The 21,521-nt window shown below is 52.4% G+C and overlaps 1 protein-coding gene across 5 annotated transcripts in view; it reads right to left on the bottom strand.

The window, feature by feature from the left end:
- Nucleotides 1-1,653: 1,653 nt before the first annotated feature.
- ACTR3B (actin related protein 3B) overlaps nucleotides 1,654-21,521 on the bottom strand; it is a 93,307-nt gene continuing 73,439 nt past the window's right edge. For all 5 annotated transcript variants that reach the window (XM_047096457.1, XM_047096452.1, XM_047096455.1 and 2 more), the window contains 3 exons: nucleotides 3,969-4,094; nucleotides 2,981-3,064; nucleotides 1,654-2,501 (listed from right to left, as the gene is read on the bottom strand). In XM_047096457.1, coding sequence (XP_046952413.1) covers nucleotides 2,406-2,501; nucleotides 2,981-3,064; nucleotides 3,969-4,094 — 306 coding nt within the window. In that variant the 3' untranslated portion in view covers nucleotides 1,654-2,405. The remainder of the gene's footprint in view (nucleotides 2,502-2,980; nucleotides 3,065-3,968; nucleotides 4,095-21,521) is intronic.

Below are 21,521 nucleotides of genomic sequence, written 5' to 3'. Positions count from 1 at the left end.
CTTTTACGTGCCTTGTGAAATACAACCAAGTCCACGCACATGATGAAACCGTATTAGCGGGGCGCCTGGGTGGCTCCGTCGATTGGGCGTCCGACTTCAGCTCAGGTCATGATCTCGCGGTCCGTTGAGTTTGAGCCCCACGTCGGGCTCTGTGCTCACAGCTCGGAGCCTGGAGCCCGCTTCGGATTCTGTGTGTGTCTCTCTCTCTGCCCCTCCCCCATCCATGCTCTGTCTCTGTCTCAAAAATAAACAAACATTAAAAAAAAGAAAAAGAAACACGAGCAAAACGTTATGAACAAAAATGAAAATAATGCAACATCAAAACATGCTATAAATCCTGTGTCAGCAGCTTCCTAGAACACATTCCATACCAAGGGATGTGGACGAGGGGGGGAATGTTTTCTAGCTCCTGCGGCTGTTTCCAGACTCTTTTTATTCCAGCATCTCATGAAATCACTGCACCGGCTCACGCCATCGGGCTGGACCCCCGCTCCCCCGGCTGGTCGCAGTTCTCCTCCTCCTTTTACAAGAATCAGGAAAGCACACTTTACGTCAGCAATGCCTTCTCCACTTCCTACCTGCTGGTAAGCACGCACTGAATTCTTTTCAGCCACGGTTTCCTATCTGGAAAATGGGGACAACGGTGATGCCAATTTCCAAGAGCTGTTAAGATTAAGGAAGGTCACGCACGGTCCCCGCTTAGCAAAGTTCCACGTGGAAGGACACGTGGCGCTCCTGCTGCCACGTGTCGGACGCACGGGTGTGCGTGAAGGCAGACAGCGGCCCGGGACTCAGTGCAATAGAGTGGCTGGAGAAACCACAAGAAACCAGAACAGACCAGTGGTCCTGAGAAGCAGCGGGCCCCAGAGGGAACGCAGAGAAGCTGTTTGTTTGGACAAAGTACGAACTGAGTGGTCTGAAAGTCCCCAGTGAGGAGACGAGGGTCTGGGGTCGCTGACAAGTAATCAGGAACCAGGCAGGGACGGTCTACGGCCATACCACCCTGAACGCGCCCGATCTCGTCCGATCTCGGAAGCTAAGCAGGGTCGGGCCTGGTTAGTACTTGGATGGGAGGAACCAGGCAGGGACGGCCTCGGGCAGAGGAAACTCAGATTTCACCACGCTGGGAACTTACTGCTGTTCTCAACCTCGTTTCTAAACTTAAATAATAAAACTAAATGTTTCTTTATGAAGGCTAAGTTTCAGAGAATAAAACCTACTTCGTGACTTAGAAGAAGTACCATAACGGTGTCACACGGAACGTATTACATGAAGAACGGGGCAACACTAAATCCCTTACTTTTGCCAAGTACCTTTTAAGCCAGCAACCTACTCAGCAAACGTCAGAGCAACCACTCAAAGCTCAGCGGTGAGTCCTGGGTTCCAAGGAAGGGATGCTGGAAATCCGCAGAAGCACCCTCCCCGCCCCGCATCCAGAGCCCCTCACGTGAGCATCCGGAGCGCCGCTGGTGACCGAGTGGCCACTGATGGCAGGCGGTCCTCGTCATTTTGGGAAACGTCCTTCCGCGGACTTGGTACCGATCACCAAATCCTCCGGTGACGGGAGACAAACCGCAACACCCTTTGGAACGAGCATGAGCCCAAAGGGGAAACGGAAAGACCAGCACAGCACGACAGGAAATCTGTATAAAGAGTCTAACCGCTTTTATTACAATGGTGCACGGTAGCATTTCATCCAACACTCCAACGGCAAACCAGCGTCTTCTATAAAACAGTTCCAGAAAGGTCAAACAGGAAAATGAAGAGATACATTATCTGTAATGATTCTCGTACAACAGCGTTTAGTGTTGAAACTTCATGTGACGCCAATAAAGCGTGATCGTTTTCTAGCAAACATGTGGCAAAAAAGTTTGCTGCTTTGTTTTGTTTGCCTACAGACACATCAGAACATGCCTCACAAGTAGAAACGTTTTTACAGCAACTCCAAGACACCAAAATCTATTCGTGCTTAGGCTCGGCCAGTTGTACCAAATACCAGGAAATACAAAATAATAGGAAATATAAACATCAATTTGTATTTCAAGTTTATAACGTTTTATTTACAAAAATAGGCCGGGAGGAAAAGGGGGTGCAGCCCCATATTCTTTCCCGCAGGGACCAGTTTGCGCCATCTTCTGGGGGGATTTCCTCACCATTTTTAAAGTCGCAGGTGAATTCCTTCAGAATTCTCCGCGGACTAGAAGCTCGGAGGCGGGGAGGCGGGGAGGGCGCGGGGAGGGAGGGCGGCCGTCGGACGGCGGGCACACGGGGGGCGTGCACGGAACCGCCTCATGCATTCGGCGACGCAAGCACGCTTCTCGACATCGACACTGGACGCCACTATGTACAGGAGCTGCGGTCTCAGCCCGGCGCCGCGTGACCGGGAGACGCCGTCGACGCGAACACTAGGACATGACTCCGAAGACGGGGTTGTGGCGGCAGATGCTGGGGCCATACTCCTCGTAGTCCTTCTTGGTGTGGCACACCTGAAAGAACTCGGGCTAGGGGAGGCAGCGGTTAGGAGCGGTACAGACACCTTCCGGAAAGGAACAGGACTAGTAAACCGTCACGCAAAGGAGACCCCGGTGGTGAGGTTCTCGCCCTCTGAGGCCCGACTACGGACGGAGGTCACTTCGGTTCTTGAACGTGTTCACCCTCCGCTCGAACCAACCGCGGGCCACCCTACACTGGCGACTCACTAGCTCGTCACAGAGTGAGGAGGAGAGTAAAAACTACTTGGGGCAGTCATGGGAACCGAGGTTATTTTGGGATCCCGCTTACCCACACTGTCTGCAAGCCCTAATTAGGAAGGATTAGCCGTGCGATGGACGTTACCATTAAGACGGTTCTTATACGTCACAGAATTAAAAGTGCAACTGTTGAGAGCCACGCACTATTTAACCTTCACAGGGCAACGTTCATCCCAACTCGACAGAGAACGCAGAAATGAAAACAGACAACAATCTAGAAAAGGACTTACAGTTGAGGCCAGCATCGAGCCTCCAAACCACACCGCATAGCGCTGCATATGATGCGTTATCACCTGAACCTCCACGGGCTTAGGCTGCGAAAGAGAGTAAGGGACGTTGAGTCGCCAGGGCGGTCGACTGGTCACCCAGCAACCGCTCAGCAGGCAAGAGGACAGCTCCGCCCTGAGTGCTGACCGTCGAGGGGCCTCCTCCCAGCTGACAGCTCGAGGCCCATCCCCGATGTTCTAGTGCCTCGGTGGTGGCATCGGCCACACACAGCCTCTGACAGGAAGGGTCTCGGCCAAACGCACCCAGCCCCCAGCCCCCAGCCCCAGCCCCCAGCGGGGATGGTGCAGAGAACAAAGCGCCCACATCAAGGAAGGGTTATCTTTCACGAAACTAAAGGCGTTTGAAACAGTAAGAAATCCAAGCAACTAACCCAGTTGATTTTTTTTTTACTAAACAAATTAGATGTTTCAGCGTCACAGAACTAACGCCAAGCGTCCCGAAAACACTGTGAGAGATCTGCCACCAGTCACTCCACCAGGCCAGAGGGTGTGCATTTGGTCCCGTCTACACCAAGGCCCTGCCCTGCCCGGAAGCCCAGGGAAACTCAGCAGCTCGTCGACGATTACCTTCGGGTAACACACTGAGACTCCCCGCTAAGGGTGCTTACTTTAGTTTCGTGAGAACACCTCCAAAAAAACATAAAAGACCCTCGCTGTCAACTGGTCCCAACCCCGTAGATCCTGGTCATCACAGAGAAACCGCCGGCAGGGGTGGGTCACGAAGTGGTTGGTGCCACCCCAGTAGGGACACCAGCCTTAACGACACTCTTGGGATGAGTTCGGCAGCAGCGACCCTCGAGCGTGATCTCACGGTGTGGCTGGGGAAGGGACTTGAACCCTGGTGCGGGCTCCCCAGCCGGCCGGCCGGCTCCTCGGGCTCTGTGGGAGGGGGCACAGCCAGGCGCGCTCGGGGCCCGGAAACGCCTCCTACCTTGATCCGGCCACCGCTGAGCTCTTCGCTGAGTCTCAGCCTGGCATCGACCACTCGTTTTAAATCTCTCTGCAGTCGACGTCCGAAGTCCCTGAACATTGTGGAGCCTCCTGACAGAACGACGTTCTAGAAGACACAAAGCAGAGGGTTTCCTTTGATGAAATCACCCGCCCACACTGTTCCGTAACCCGCCTCGCCGCTTCTGTGAGTAACACCCTTCAACCTATCTAAGAAGGTAAGAACCGAAGCAGAGCCCATGCTACCCCATGGCGTACATTCGTGGCGTTTGGCTCCCGTGTCATAAACTCCTTCTCTCCGCACTTTTCCTTAATCATAACCAAGCAAAGCCGTAAAGCAATTCTGCTCCACAAGCTCCCTCGACAACGAGAGAGCTTCACAAGGACCAAGAGGCTCAAACAATCTATAAACCCCCACACTGACTTGCTAGAATAATCTAAAGCCAAATTAACACTGGATCTTTAGCTATCTTGCCTTAATAATTACTGGGGTGGGGGAGTCTTTCGATTAATACTTGAAGCTTCCTGGAAGGGTGAGGCTGGGGAGAAAGGGTTCCCTAGGGGATCGTGCTGAGAAATGACACCCTGCTGCCCACTCCCCCCACCACTCTCAGATGCCCCTAAGCGGCCAGACAGAAGCCTGTGTGGGAGGGGGAGGGAGGGGGAGCTGTATTAAATCTCTTATCGGATGTCGATGAAAGACAAATACTGTGTTCTTTCGGGACACAGGATAATATTTACGACAATGAAGCAAGAATCAGGATAGCCTGACAACTTTTTTACAGAAAGTATCACTTGAGAAAACTGTGTGCAAGAAAATAAAGTAATCCTTCCCGGAGCCAGAAGCCCCGCTTCAAGACCATCTGGCGACACTAAACATTAGACCTAACCCCGCTCTCCCCGAACGCCCTGAGTAACTGCAGGAACCCCCCACCCCCACCCAAGTCCTGTCTGAACGTAAATCCCTCACCACACGGAACAGAACGGGGAAGCAGACCTTCCTGTCGCCGGTGACCTGGGTTACAGGTCAGCTGACATGACGGTAGAACATGCCCTTCCTGACACCTGCCATCCTCGTGAACAGAGAGACCGCCCCTTCTCGCCAACGCCCACAACAGCCACCAGCACCCGCTTAGCCTCGGGGAGAGACACACAGGTGAGCTCAGACTGGAGGAGAAGGAGCAGGTGCACGAGAGGCCACCAGTGATCCTGTCCCCTTCCTGGGGATGTACGCCATCTCCACCCGAGCGTCCGCAGAGGGAAATGCCGCCTTCGCGACCTGTCCGCGGACTGCCCACCACCCCAACGCGGTCTGGGGTCGCTGGGCTGGACAGACTGCCAGAGGGGGCTCTCTGAGCAGGCCGTGGCCGGTGGGGGGGGGGGGGAGGAGAAGGGGGGAGAGGGGGGAGAGGGGGGGAGGGCGGGCCGGGGGAAGCGTCGGTAAGCAGCCAGCAGTCGAGCTAACGTTTCCATCACGGTCAGAAGTCTCCATCCACGGGGCGCCTGGGTGGCTCCGTCGGTTAAGCATCCGACTTCAGCCCAGGTCATGATCTCGTGGTCCGTGAGTTCGAGCCCCACATCGGGCTCTGTGCTGACAGCTCAGAGCCTGGAGCCTGTTTCGGATTCTGTGTCTCCCTCTTTCTCTGACCCTCCCCCATTCATGCTCTGTCTCTCTCTGTCTCAAAAATAAATAAACGTTAAAAAAAATTTTTTTTTTTTAATTTAAAAAAAAAAAAAAAAGAAGAAGAAGTCTCCGTCCGGCCCACTGACACCAGCTGATCGGGGCTGGCGAGGCCGGGAACCAGGGCTGACTCTGGGCTGAGATGCCCACGGCCTCCCTGGGGGGAGAAGCGCCGTGCAGCCCAGAGCCCTGAGCAAATGCGGGGCTGCCCCCCGCCCTGCGGCGGCCCCTTTCTGCTGGAAAGAAAGCAACGCTGCGCACCGCAGACCCCGGGGGAACCCCCCTCGGCCAGAATCTGCGAATACACACCAGACACAAGGAACCGGAAGGCCTTCTGCCGCCAGAGGCACCCCTCACGGCCGGTCCTCACCTGTGCGCTTCAGTGTTCCCTGAGCACTGTGGCACGGTCCCCAGGGAGCCCAGACCGCGGCCTCTTCCGCCTCTACGGACGCCCCCACGAGAACCTTCTCGGGGCGCCCCTGCCCACACACAGAGAATCTTCTGGGGGCGCCCCTGCCCACACGGTGAACCTTCTGGGGGCACCCTTGCCCACACGGTGAACCTTCTAGGGGCGCCCCTGCCCACACACAGAGAACCTTCTCGGGGTGCCCCTGCCCACACGGTGAACCTTCTGGGGGCACCCTTGCCCACACGGTGAACCTTCTAGGGGCGCCCCTGCCCACACACAGAGAACCTTCTCGGGGTGCCCCTGCCCACACGGTGAACCTTCTGGGGGCACCTCTCACCACACAGTGAACCTTCTAGGGGCCCCCCTGCCCACACACAGAGAACCTTCTCGGGGCGCCCCTGCCCACACACAGAACCTTCTCGGGGCACCCCTGCCCACACACAGAACCTTCTCGGGGCACCCCTGCCCACGTGGTGAACCTTCTAGGGGCCCCCCTGCCCACACACAGAGAACCTTCTAGGGGCCCCCCTGCCCACACACAGAGAACCTTCTCGGGGTGCCCCTGCCCACACGGTGAACCTTCTGGGGGCGCCCCTGCCCACACGGTGAACCTTCTAGGGGCGCCCCTGCCCACACACAGAGAACCTTCTCGGGGTGCCCCTGCCCACATGGTGAACCTTCTAGGGGCCCCCCTGCCCACACACAGAGAACCTTCTCGGGGTGCCCCTCACCACACACAGAACCTTCTCGGGGCGCCCCTGCCCACACACAGAACCTTCTCGGGGCACCCCTGCCCACACAGTGAACCTTATAGGGGCCCCCCTGCCCACACAGAGAACCTTCTAGAGGCGTCCCTGCCCACACAGAGAACCTTCTCGGGGCGCCCTGCCCACACGGTGAACCTTCTGGGGGCACTCCTGCCCACATGGTGAACCTTCTAGGGGCCCCCCTTGCCCACAGAGAACCTTCTCGGGGTGCCCCTGCCCATACAGTGAACCTTCTGGGGGCGCCCCTGCCCACACGGTGAACCTTCTAGGGGGCCCCCCTGCCCACACACAGAGAACTTCTAGGGGCGCCCCTGCCCACACACAGAGAACCTTCTCGGGGTGCCCCTGTCCACACGGTGAACCTTCTACGGACACCCCTGCCCACACACGGAGACTGTGGGGCAAGCTGCAAATCTAGATCTTTCAAGCAACATCTTGTCCCAGAACCAGCGTCATGAATAATCACTGTTATGCTCCATCACCTTGGGGAGAAATCTCCCAGAAACAACAAGAGAGAGTCTGGTTCCTGTCAGAGGCAGGGAGGAGGGGCATCCCCCACAGCTGCAGCTTCGGAAACACAGAGCTCGGGGTCACCCTGGGTCTGACGCTCATGCACGACAACACCCAAGGGTGAGACCTGCAGGAACCAGTCCTAGACAGACCACAGGGAAATCCTAAATGAAGTAAAACGAGGGGTTCTGACTCCATGTCCTTTCAGAGAGGTGTCATCACCTGGTGACACACACAAACTGCCTATCTGTTTGCTGTTAAAGATCACAACGCAGGAGGCCTGGGCGGCTCAGTCAGGTAAGCGCTGACTTTAGCTCAGGTCACGATCTCGCAGGTGGTGAGTTCGAGCCCCACGTCGGGTTCTGTGCTGACAGCCCAGACCCTGGAGTCTGCTTCGGATTCTGTGTCTCCCTCTCTCTGCCCCTCCCCTGCTCACGCTCTGTCTCTCTCAAAAATAAACATTTAGAAAAAAAAAAATCACAACTCAGTGGGGCCCCTGGGTGGCACAGTCTTGGTGAAGCGGCTGACTCCTGATTTTGGCTCAGGTCATGATCTCATGGTTCTTGAGTTCGAGCCCCACATCAGGGTCTGTGTTGACAGTGTGAGGCCTGCTTGGGGATTCTCTCTCCCCTCTTCCCCTGCTCTGAATGAATGAATGAATGAATGGATGAATTATGACTCAAAAGTATTCTTGAGATTTTGGTCATCGTATCCTAGAACAAGCCTCAAATGGCAACTGATCCCACTTTCTAAATGCTGGTCAGAAAGGATACAAAAATGCTGACTCAAAGAGGCACATGCACCCCAATGTTTACAGCAGCGCTACTGACAACAGCCAAAGTATTAAGAGAGCCCAACTGTCCGTCAACAAACGAATGCATAAAGAAGATGTGAATGGAGCATTACTCGGCAATCAAAAAGAACGAAACCTTGCCACCTGCAACAATGTGGACGGAATTGGAGGGTATTATGCCAAGCGAAGTAAGTCGGTCAGAGAAAGACAGATATCATATGTGGAACTTGAGAAAGCCAACAGATGAACATAGGGCAAGGGAAGGAAAAATAAGATACAGAGAGAGAGGCAGACCGTAAGAGACTCTCCAATACAGAGAACAAACTGAGGGTTGCTGGGGGTAGGGGGCTGGGAGGTGGGGAAGATGGGTGTCGGGCATGAGGAAGGACACTTGTTGGCATGAGCCCTGGGTGTTATTTGGAAGCGGTGGATCCCTGGGTTCCACTCCTGAAGCCAAGACCACACCGTATGTAAACTAATTTGGGTTTAAATGAAAAAATAAATATAAATGCGGGTCAGACCAGCCGACTATTTCCTGGAAAGAACTCAGCTTACACTGAGGAAGAATTAAGCAGGAGCTGGGGGAGGGACAAGGACCACGCCTGTGTGAAATCTGACATTCTGAAGCGTGCTTTTAACGAGGTGCTTTGTTTTCTGCTATTGTTTTTCACTTACTTTTATTTCTTAAATCCCACCACACACAACTCTTTTAAAACCCTTCCAGGCTAAGACTACCACACAGCCTTGCTCCACGGCCGTGTCATGGCGTGCCCTGAGGGCTCCCGAGGAAGCCCGGGTCTGTCCATGGCTCCCCTCGGCCCACCTCAGTGTGGCCAACATGTTACAGCGGCCAGCTCCTTGAAAGTCCCAAGAAGCCCCTGTGAGCCTATTCTCCCCTTAAATGGCTGTCAAAAGATATGAACTGCTTTTAATTGAACACCCAACACGACCAACCAAGAATCTTCCGCTGACGAATCTCAAAACTGGGTGCTTGTAATTTTGATAGATAACCTAACGGGTATATAGTGTATATTCATGCTTCTGAGTGACCTAAATTTTATTACCACGTCACAACAGATGGTCGGAAGGCTACCCGTGTGCTTGGTGTTCTCTTGGGATCCACCCAAGGGACAGTGCATCTGGGCTCCACACTCTCGGCACAGGCCGCTCTCGTAGAGGCGGCTGGAGAACGTACTCTCGGCGAGAGTCTGAAGCGGCAGCTTCTCTTAGGCCTCTGTGTCAGGAAAGGCTGCCCCTCTCAGGAAAACTCACTGGGTTGTGATCGCACGTCTCAGAGGCCCTGTGACTTCCACGACAGATTGAGGCCTCCCTCGTTCCTCTGGCTAATGGGCCTTTCGTGAATGGCGGGCTCTGCTCTGTCCTCGTCCTGCCCTGCCATGTTAGTCTGCTACCCTGTTTTCCCTGCCCAGACGCCTTTTACATTAGACGTATTTTCCCAACCGCCTCAAACTCCGCACGCTAAGGGTGGGCAGGTAGAGGGCGGAAGTTTCTAGGAGCCGACAAACAGGAAAGCTGAACACGTAAGAACCAGCTTCAGACAAAATAGCTCAATGAGACTGGAGCTTATGAAAGAATGCTTCGTCTTACTTTGGACTTCCTTCCTTCCTTCACTCCTTCCTTCGTCGCACAGCAGACCTCGACAGCCTGAAGTCTGCTGTAACCAACAGTCAACTTCCTACTCCCTTTCGTGCACTTGTTGTGACAGGCGCTAACGCAAAGACCTTGCGGAGCACCAAAGAGCAGAAATCGTAACCTGGGTGCTGGAAGTTCATTCACAGGCTTGAAGATGTCTGAATCCCCAAGAATCCAGAGATTCTCAAAGGGGCCTGTGATCTCAAAAAAAGTTAGGAAATGCAAAAAAGTGAAACTTTAAAATGCAACTTTCTGGGGCGCCTGGGTGGCGCAGTCGGTTGAGCGTCCGACTTCAGCCAGGTCACAATCTCGCGGTCCGTGAGTTCGAGCCCCACGTCGAGCTCTGGGCTGATGGCTCGGAGCCTGGAGCCTGTTTCCAGTTCTGTGTCTCCCTCTCTCTCTGCCCCTCCCCCGTTCATGCTCTGTCTCTCCCTGTCCCAAAAATAAATAAACGTTGAAAAAAAAAAAAATTTTAAAATGCAACTTTCTGTCATTATTGTGGAGACTGACATTTTAAGAAGTTAATGTTTTGAACCTTCCAAAAGCATTTTAAAGTTGTTAATTTCATATTTTTCTCCAACAGGAGCTGTTTGTTTCTTCCATTAAAAAACAAAACAAAACATTCTGTGACTGAAACTTTGTGATCATTGAGAGATGCCCAGGAAGGTCACTGCACGGGGAAGCTGAAGGTGCACTGAAGTGGCAGTGATTTGGCTCTGGAAGCAGGGTCCCTGGACCACTGGTGGACCCCCCACCTCCAAGGTGCCCACTCACCACCGTTAATGAGAGCTATGTAACAGGCCCCTGAAAAAGAGTTGAGTCCTTTCAGGAGCAAGCGTCCATATCAGGAGAATCTATGAGGCAAGGTCACAACCCAATGACAGGTAAAAGACAAGACAACCCTCTTTTCTATTGCTTTGCTTATTATCTGGAATTAGGATGTCCTCATCGGGAAATAAACATGAGCTCAAAATCACGGTTTGGAGCTCCATCCACATAGTCATTATGTTCTGTCTAGATCAACCACAGTTAATACGGTCAAGAACAGTGAACTTTATTTTTTTATTTTTATTTTTTTTAATTTTTTTTTTCAACGTTTATTTATTTTTGGGACAGAGAGAGACAGAGCATGAACGGGGGAGGGGCAGAGAGAGAGGGAGACACAGAATCGGAAACAGGCTCCAGGCTCCGAGCCATCAGCCCAGAGCCCGACGTGGGGCTCGAACTCACGGACCGCGAGATCGTGACCTGGCTGAAGTCGGACGCTTAACCGACTGTGCCACCCAGGCGCCCCAAGAACAGTGAACTTTAAAACTATGCTACAGAGGGAATCCTGAAGAAAATATCGCACGAATAATGGCAAGATTTAAGATAGTTCTATCCATCAAGAACATTCTGGAGAAGTCAGAAAATTCATATTTTCAAATGCATAAGCTCAAAAGTAATCAGCAAATGACAGCAATGTGCAACAAGAAAGATAATAAAAAAGCGGAACTGAAAAGACTAAATTAGGGGTGGTCTGGATCCAGGTTGTAATGAGATTTTCTGAAGTAGAATATACTGTGTGTAAACGTGTATTTAACTTCACTGTAGGACTAGAAATGAAGAAAAGCAAGTCCCTGAACTAAGTCAATTAAGACACTAAAAGTGACAAGTGGTGAGATAAACCACCAATGGGTCCCCCCTGTGGACAAGATGGCTCTCACTGACCGCAGTTAAGTGGACAAGATGGCTCTCGTTGACCATGGCAAATGGATAGGTGGCTCTCACTGACCGCAGTTAAGTGGACAAGATGGCTCTCGTTGACCATGGCAAATGGATAGGTGGCTCTCACTGACCGCAGTTAAGTGGACAAGATGGCTCTCGTTGACCATGGCAAATGGATAGGTGGCTCTCACTGACCGCAGTTAAGTGGACAAGATGGCTCTCGCTGACCATGGCAAATGGATAGGTGGCTCTCACTGACCGCAGTTAAGTGGACAAGATGGCTCTCGCTGACCATGGCAAATGGATAGGTGGCTCTCACTGACCGCAGTTAAGTGGACAAGATGGCTCTCGCTGACCATGGCAAATGGATAGGTGGCTCTCACTGACCGCAGTTAAGTGGACAAGATGGCTCTCGTTGACCATGGCAAATGGATAGGTGGCTCTCACTGACCGCAGTTAAGTGGACAAGATGGCTCTCGTTGACCATGGCAAATGGATAGGTGGCTCTCACTGACCGCAGTTAAGTGGACAAGATGGCTCTCGTTGACCATGGCAAATGGATAGGTGGCTCTCACTGACCGCAGTTAAGTGGACAAGATGGCTCTCGCTGACCATGGCAAATGGATAGGTGGCTCTCACTGACCGCAGTTAAGTGGACAAGATGGCTCTCGCTGACCATGGCAAATGGATAGGTGGCTCTCACTGACCGCAGTTAAGTGGACAAGATGGCTCTCGCTGACCATGGCAAATGGATAGGTGGCTCTCACTGACCGCAGTTAAGTGGACAAGATGGCTCTCGTTGACCATGGCAAATGGATAGGTGGCTCTCACTGACCGCAGTTAAGTGGACAAGATGGCTCTCGTTGACCATGGCAAATGGATAGGTGGCTCTCACTGACCGCAGTTAAGTGGACAAGATGGCTCTCGTTGACCATGGCAAATGGATAGGTGGCTCTCACTGACCGCAGTTAAGTGGACAAGATGGCTCTCGCTGACCATGGCAAATGGATAGGTGGCTCTCACTGACCGCAGTTAAGTGGACAAGATGGCTCTCGCTGACCATGGCAAATGGATAGGTGGCTCTCACTGACCGCAGTTAAGTGGACAAGATGGCTCTCGCTGACCATGGCAAATGGATAGGTGGCTCTCACTGACCGCAGTTAAGTGGACAAGATGGCTCTCGTTGACCATGGCAAATGGATAGGTGGCTCTCACTGACCGCAGTTAAGTGGACAAGATGGCTCTCGTTGACCATGGCAAATGGATAGGTGGCTCTCACTGACCGCAGTTAAGTGGACAAGATGGCTCTCGTTGACCATGGCAAATGGATAGGTGGCTCTCACTGACCGCAGTTAAGTGGACAAGATGGCTCTCGTTGACCATGGCAAATGGATAGGTGGCTCTCACTGACCGCAGTTAAGTGGACAAGATGGCTCTCGTTGACCATGGCAAATGGATAGATGGCTCTCACTGACCGCAGTTAAGTGGACAAGATGGCTCTCGTTGGCCATGGCAAACAGACAAGATGGTTCACATTGACCAAGCCAAGTGGACAAGATGGTTCTCACTGATGACGGTAAGTGGACAAGATGGTTCGTACTGACCATCACTGAGTGGACAAGACAGCTCTCACTGTCCATTGCAAGTGGACAAAATGGGTCTCAAAGACCACAGTCAATGGACAGGATGGCTCTCATTGATAAGGTGAACTAAGCATCACTTTGTGAGAATGTACTGGCTATACTGATTTCGCCCTGAATCCTTTCCCATTTCTTCCCTAGAACAGATCATCTCTATCTTGCAGATTATAAGGCTTCTTCTGTTGATTTTGTTGTGGCAGAAAAGAGATTAAATACAAAACAGTACTTGGTAAAACAAATTTGGATTGACATTAAATCCCTGGAGTGATGCCTGAACTTAACAGTGATTCCGTCTTCCTGACTAAGACATACAAAGGGATCTGGTGCACAGGGCTCTGTAATAATGTTAAAACATGTCAATCAAACTAGGTACTTAAAGGTATTGTAAGGAAATAGAAACTATCATCAGAAAATTTCAAATAGGCCAGTTTACACAACAGAACTCGAAGCTGGATTTCAGAAACAGAATTTGTAACATAAGCCATCATCATAAAATACATAAAAAATTTATGGGGCGCCTGGGTGGCTCAGTCGGTTAAGCGGCCAACTTCGGCTCAGGTCATGATCTCATGGTCCGTGAGATCGGGCCCCATGTCAGGCTCTGTGCTGACAGCTCAGAGCCTGGAGCCTGTTTCAGACTCTGTGTCTCCCTCTCTCTGCCCCTTTCCCACTCACACTGTCTCTCTCTCAAAAATAAATCAATATTAAAAAGAATTTTTTAAATACATAAAAAATTTGGTAGATTACATCTAGAATGACCATTTATTTTTCAAATACATTTCTATTTACATTTCAACCAAGATAAGCACAGTAACCTAGCTTTTTAAAAAAAATTTTTAAAAATCAGTTAATGGCTATTTTAATACATTCAATCCTACTTTTTTAGAAAAGGCAAATATTAATTCAACAAGTTGACGTAATGGATTTTTTATTTGAAAAGAAAAAACTTATTTGAAAATAAGTAATTTCAAGGTGGCAAAAGTGGTACACCTTCATTCCGATTCACCTAACACTTTACCACATCTGCTCTATCATTTGCACTCAAAAACTCTCTCTCTACACACACACACACACACACTTTTTAATCATTTGAGAGTAAATTACATATACCATGGTCCTTTACTCCTAAATACTTAGGAATGTGTCTATTAAAAACCGGAATATTCTCTTACGTTACCACAGTACTACTGTCAACTTCATAAACTTACATGAATGCAAAACTTCTATCTAATCTATTATTCCTATTCCAATTTTGTCACTTGACCTATTAATAGTCTTTATAGCATTTCTATCCCTCCAGTCCCGGACCTGGTCTAGGGTTACTGCGATTATCTGTCATATCTCTGTAATGGATTTTTTAATTAAAAAATAATTCACCAGAGTTTGAACATGAATGTTCATTATGATACTTTAGAAGCACTGCAAGGTCTTGAGTTGCCTTCAGAGAAATAATACGTAAGATCCATTTTTCATTCACACAATAATAAAAATGGCACTGAATATACGCGGTCAAATGATTTTAGACCAAGTTGCCAAGGACTTTAATAGGGAGAGAATGGTCTTTTTCAAGCAAGAAATGATGTTAGAAAAACTGACGCCCATAGGAGGACGTGAGCACTTGCTCATTACCGAACTTCACGTGCACAGAACTCACAATGGATCAGACTTAAACGTAAGAGCTAGAACTATGTAGAACCTCCAGAAGAATTCTGGCTTTTTCAATATTCATGGCTTTGGGGTAGGCAAAAATTTCTTTTGTAGCACATAAAAAAAGCATGACAAAAATGGGCTGGACTTCATAAAATGAAAAACTTTTGTTCTTCAAGGATACCACTAAGAGAGGCACGTGGCCGCCTCAGTCGGTGGAGCGTGCAACTCCTGATCTTGGGGTCGTGAGTTTGAGCCCCACACAGGGGTACAGATTACTTAAAAAAAATAAATTAAATTAAATTAATAAATACAACTAAGAAAATAAAAAGACAAGCCACAGAGTAGGAAAAAATATTTGCAATACATATATCTGACAAAGGACTTGTATCCAGCATATAAAAAGAACTCTTACAACTCAATAAGATAAGCCAATAAAAAAAAAGTCAAACAATTCACACATTTCACAAAAGAAGATCTACAAACGACCAATAAGTCCATGAAAAGATAATCAACAGCACTTGTACTAGAATCATACGAAATCATACATTACACACCAAGTTCAGATTAAGATATGAACGAATGAAACTTCTACATTGTCAGTGGAAGTGTAAACGACGGCACAACCACTTTGGGGACCATCTGGTAGTCTTTATAAAGTTAAACACAGTGCCTGGGTGGCTCAGTTGTTAAGCATCTGACTTTGGCTCAGGTCATGATCTCACAGTTCATGAGTTCGAGTCCCACAGCAGGTGGGCTCGAGTCCGGCTGCGGGTGAGCACGAGCCCAGGTGAGCCCCACTTCTCTCTCTCTCTCTCCCTCTCTCTCTCTCTCTGCCCCTCGCTCACTTGCCCCCCTCTCAATAAATAAATAAATAAAGTTAAACATACATTTATCATATGATAAAGCAATCACACTCCTGGGTAATTACCCAAGGAAAGAAAACATATATCCACACAGACTTGTACCCAAATGTGCAGAAGGTTTTGTGGCAGCCAGAAACTAGAAACAACCCAAATTATATCGGGGGGGGGGGGGGAGGGAGACACACTGTAGTGTATCATACAGCAGGTGCTAATTGGGACAAAAGTTATGAACTACATTAACCTGCAACTTAAAAGCACGAACCGAGTAAAAGGAGCCAGAAACAGAGGACATGCTGGTAGGATTCCACTCACACTCGTCCCGGGGAAGTCCAATCGGATCTGCAGTGACAGAAAGGTCCGTGCTCTCCAGCAGCTGGGGAGGGACAGGGACGGCCGGGGAGAGGACAGGGGACCTTGTACAGGTGACGGTCGTGTTCTGTATTTTAACTGTGGTGTTGATTATACGGGTAGGTAAACCTGTCGACTCTCTTCAAACCATACTTAAAATGGGTTTATTTTACTGTAAGTAAATTAGATCTCCAAGTTGAATTTTTAAAAACAGGGCAACAGCACGTGATAGAGGAAGGCCACGGTGAACTGAGGACCCGCTGAACGGGCAGCCCCCTAGATGCACGGAGCAAGGAAGCCAGAGGGGGGCGATCCCACTCAGGAAGCCGGGTGTCTCTAACCCCTCACTGCCCTAATGTATTCCGCCCACATGAGGAAGGAGGAGTAGAGCCAAATCCAAGTTTATTAAACATGTAACTCCCAGGCGCTGCTGTGGATGGCAGAAACACGGGCTCTGTGGCCCAGGCCCCGAGCAAGCTCCAGGCCTCACCCCGGTTCCACGCCGTGCTCGGAATCGAGAAATTCTAATGTGACCCAGTAATCTCAAGAGACTTACAGAGGACCAACCCTGGATCTCAACCCGCTCGCCTACAAGTAACTGCCCACCCTGTCCTTCTGCCTCTGAACACACACCTGTCGTCCTCAACCCCCGCCTGGATGCCCCCCACTAGCAAGCACCTTCCTTCATGGAGACCCACGACAGAGGGGCCGGGCCGCAGGGGTAAGTGTGCAGTGCCCCGGCCAGGGCACTGGTCTCTCTCTCGTGTTCGGCTCCTGCCTAGGCTTCAGAGCACCGAGCTACCGGGGGCACGTCCACACGTATGCTCCACACACGCGTGACGGGATCAGCGGGTCCCGGAGCCCAGCAACGACTTGGGGTCGGTAACACTGCAGACCCCTAACCAGAAGCTGCAGGCCCAAACTGGAGCCTTTACTCTGCCTGGCGACACTTCTAGACTGCTGTTCTCGACTCTCTCATTCTAGCAGGCTGCACTTGTGCCTATGATACGGGTTTCCCTGGGACATGAACTCTACCTCCAGGCTAGAGAGGCGTCGCGTGGACACGGGAAGGCGCCGCGTGGACACGGGAAGGCACCGCGTGGACACGGGAAGGCGCTGCGTGGACACAGGAAGGCCCCAAGTGGACACGGGAAGGCCCCAAATGGACATAGGAAGGCTGCCGAGTGGTCATGGGAAGGCCCCCACGTGGACATGGGAAGGCTGCCATGTAGACATGGGAAGGCCCCGTGTGGACATGGGAAGGCTGCCGTGTAGACACGGGAAGGCTGCTGAGAACAGAGCTGCCTGGCAGGGGCGTCCCACTGATGCAGCCTCCGCTGCCCCTAGATGGCCGCAGCCTAACACCCACCCACAGCCCCCCCATGCCGACCCCGCTGTGATGCCTTCCCCGGCCACACTGCCTGCTGCCGGGTGGGACGGAGGGCACAGCTTTCAAAGGAAGACACACCAGCCGTTTACACTACACAACGCAGAAAGCCGGGCTCTGCACGACCCCCCACCCCACAGGAACAGGAGGCAAGAGCACGAAAACAACATCCTAAAGGTAAACACACACTCGTGTGAGCGACCCTGTTTCTGGAGCAGGCAGTGCAGGCCCTTCCCAGTCTGAGCGCTGGCCCGTGCCCCCTCCACTGGAGCCAAGCGACAGCCCCAGTGGGGCTCACACTCTTCTCTGCTGGTTTTGAGACCAACAGGCAAATCATCTTCTCCTGAGGTCCGTACGGAAATCGAGGAAGGTAACACACGGGCAGCACGTGGCCTGGGGCCGGACCCAGGCACGGGCGCTCTCTCGCGGAGGCCTCACGACGCCGGTGGGACCGTACCCCCCGACACACACACTGGGGACTGAGCAGGGCAGGCCCGCCCACACTCTGCGTAGCGTCACTGGCACGGCGCACGGCCAGCGGTGGCTCCCCGGCGAACATCTGGGGCCGTGGGGGCAACAGTGAAGGATGTCGCTTTCCTCGGCTCCGGAACAAAGGGGGAAAGGGGAGGAAAAGACTCCAGCAAGTAATTCAGGAGCCACAAACAGGAGTGACCACTTCCACGGAGTTCCTGCACGGCGGTCCTCTCACGTCCCCCCAGCGCACAGGTTCTCGACCAGGGACGATGCGCACGCAGGAGGCACCCGGGACTGTCCGGAGACGTCTGCCAGGGTCAGGAACGGGAGGGTGGGACGCCCCCGGCACCCAGCGGTAGACTCCCACGGTCCCCGCAGGACGGGATTCTCTGGCCCAGCATCCCCGGCACCGAGACTAAGAGCCCCGCTCCCGTGTTAAGAAACCCAGAGAGACGTGCGCCCCTCTCGACCCCCAAAACAGCAGCCGCTGCAACGAGAAAGCAGAGGAAACTGGGAAAGACCCCTGGGAACTTTAACTTGAAGACGAGAAGAGGCCATCAGCGGGAGCCCACAGGGGCACGAGGCGCTGTCCACGGGGCCCGACGCGGAGCGGCACCTGGAACACTGCCGGCAGTCACGGGAGGGGCGTCCGCCGAGTTGCAGGCCCCGCACCTGGCCCGCAGCAGCGTCACTCGGGGACGCTACCGCCCCGCTGGCCCAGCCCGAGAGGACCCTGAGGCCCAGAGAGGTGGAGTAGCCCCCGCGGGGAGGGCTCGGACCCAGAGAGCGCACGGGCCATCCCTCCCTCCCGGGCCCCGCGGGACGGTCCCCAGTGCCCCACGCCCCCCACTGGGCCTGCTCCAGCCCTGGCACCCATCTGCACAAAAGCGCGAACGGAGCTCCCTACTGGGTCTTCCTTCTCAGGTCACACGGCGCCACTGCCCCAGCCTTCCTGCACACGGGGCTCCCCAGGACCCGGCGACCCTGCTCCGGAGAGGCCGCAAGATTTGATATCAGGCCTCTAACAACGTGCCCACCACACACAGCAGAGGACCACCGCATCGACGCAGGGTAAAGAAACTCTGAAGGGGAAATGGAGTCCTGCCCGGGGCGTGGCGGGAGGGGCGGGAGGGGCGGGAGGGGCGGGCAACCAAGGTCAACCAACAGCATCTCCTAACAGCAGAGAACAACGGTGGCAGGAAAAGCACCACACCCACAGCAGCAGGAACTAGAGGAAAGCTCTGGCACTTTTCCGGCCCCTCGGGAGTTGGCAGATTCTTACAATCACCAACCAGGTTGTACGTTACAAAAAGGAAATCAAAACTTCAGTATTTCCCTAACTAACCCAGGAAAACCTTTCTCAACATTCAACTACAAAAATACACCCTTCCCGTCACCCCAGGCACAATTTGAATGGAAAAAGCTCTTTTATAAAGAGACCAGAAGGCCCACCCGCCGCACCAGCAGCCCCTGGGCCGTCCACACTGTCCACAGGCAGGGCCCGTGTCGCCCCGAAGATGCCAGAGATGAACCACACAAGGAGCCACAAGGTGCCACCGCAAGGCTGGTCCTCGGCCCCTCGGCCAGGCCCCCCGCGCCACACCATTCCTCCGCGGGACCGCATCCTTCTTGCCGACATGTCACCCACTCTGCTCTGAGAAATGGCTCCCGACACGTGTCGGGCAGGACTCCTGACGACAGGCCAGACGCGAGATGCTGGCCGGGGGAGGCGGGGAGCCACCAGCCGGCCGGGTGCAAACAGGACCCGTCTCCTAACTGGCGTTACGAGAGAGGTACAGTGTTACCCAGACTTACTATTTTCAACCCAAGTGAGTGCCCAGAGAGCCATCCTGACATTTATGTCTCGCTCACAGGCATCATCTGTTTGGTTTAGTGCTTCTTTCGCTTTCAGAGCGAGAGAAAAACAGACAGAAAAAGAGAAATCGCTGAAATGACCGATAAATATATTCTCGCCATCTCATTTCAGAGTGAAGCAACAGCACCCATTACAATGAATCTGTGCCTCAGAAACACCAACATTTACCTCAAGGATCTGTAACCAATTCCCACTTGGAAGAGTGAGTAAACGTTGTTCTAAGGGCACCAAAAGTAATAAAACTTTAATATTCTAAAGTCAAACCCCTTATAGAAAAGAAACAGACCCATGGAACAAATTATCATAACACACGAGCAGGGACAGAAGGCTCACAGCCGAGCACCAAACACAGAGAAAGCATCTTAATGTGCCCTAATTATCTAATACCGTATTCGAGGTTACAAAAGAAACAGTGTAGACCACTACTCTCACCGTAAAGCAGTCAACAGGACCTCTTAAAATACAATTTTGAATTTGTATAAGCGTTTTTTTAATGTTTATTTATTTTTGAGAGGGAGACAGAGACAGAGTGCGAGCAGGGGAGGGGCAGAGCGAGAGGGAGACCCAGAATCCGAAGCAGATTCCAGGCTCCGAGCTGCCAGCACAGAGCCCGACGCGGGGCTCGAACCCACGAACCGTGAGATCCTGACCTGAGCCGAAGCCGGACGCTCAACTGACTGAGCCACAAATACGATTTTGAACTTAATGTTTCCTTTAACAGTTAAATATTTACTGAGCCTACTTCTCTGAGTACTTTTTTCAGTAAGACTCTAGATTTGGTCTTAATTGAGCCTAAACTCCTTAGGAGTGCACACCAAACCCCTCTGATCTCACCCCAGTGTCTGCCCTGCCTCCTCGTGGCCACGCCCACACGGCCTCCGCAGCTCTGTGGTCTTCCCTGCCTCCACACAGCGGGACCTGTGCCAGAACCTCAACGCGCCTCCCTCCGGGTCCGGCAGCACCCCCTTCCCTGCCTCGGAGCTCCCCAAGCTCGACGTACTCTTGCGCATTCGCCCGGCAACATTTACTGAGAGCCCGCCGTGGTCAGTGCTGAACCTGACAGGTCAAAACGGAGAAGACACCGGCCATACACACGGAGGAAAGTAACAGGCGCGGCAGAGGGAGGTGGTGCACAGGACACGCAAGGCAAGGACGTTTAAGGGACAGGGCGGAGACGTGATTTTTAGCAGGCCGGTCAGAAGTCTCGTTAGAAGAGAACATTTAAGAGAGGACTTGAAGGCACCAAAGAAGTGAGTCAAGTAGATACCTGCAAGAATTTCCCAGGCAGAAGGGGCAGCAGGTACAAAGGCCCTGTGGTAGAAATGTGCTTGGCGTGTTTGTGAAACAGCAAGGAAGGAAAGGAGGAGTCCAGAGTGAGGCAAGGCAGACAGGAGGAGCGTGATGTGAGCTCCTAAATTAACGGGCCAGGTCACCTGGAGCCGTGCAGCCCTTCCAGGGCCAGCAGCTTGGACCCCGAGTGAGCTGGGAAGGCTCTGGAGGGTTTTTCTCGCAGGGCCTGATCTGAGATGTCAACAGTATCACTCTGGCCACTGCGTTGACACTGAAGTCAGAAGGGAGACCAGTTAAGGATACTATTCTAGTTGCACTGGCGAGAAACGACGGTGGCTTGACCTGGGGCAGCAGCGGACGCGGCAGTGAGAGACGCTTCCACGTACCTTTTGAGAACAAAACCAGCGGAACCTGATGACGGGGTGAATGTGCAATTGAGAGAAAAAAGGAACCAAGAAGCCGATTTCCAGAGTTTCTGGCCTAAAAAC

The sequence above is a fragment of the Lynx rufus genome, unplaced genomic scaffold (genome assembly GCF_022079265.1).
Source record: "Lynx rufus isolate CCGP_SWC_20201006 ecotype Redwood Valley unplaced genomic scaffold, mLynRuf1.p SCAF_4, whole genome shotgun sequence".
Classification (NCBI taxonomy): Eukaryota; Metazoa; Chordata; class Mammalia; order Carnivora; family Felidae; genus Lynx; species Lynx rufus.
Note: the sequence above shows the minus strand (reverse complement) of the source record. Positions and strands in the feature narration are given on the sequence as shown.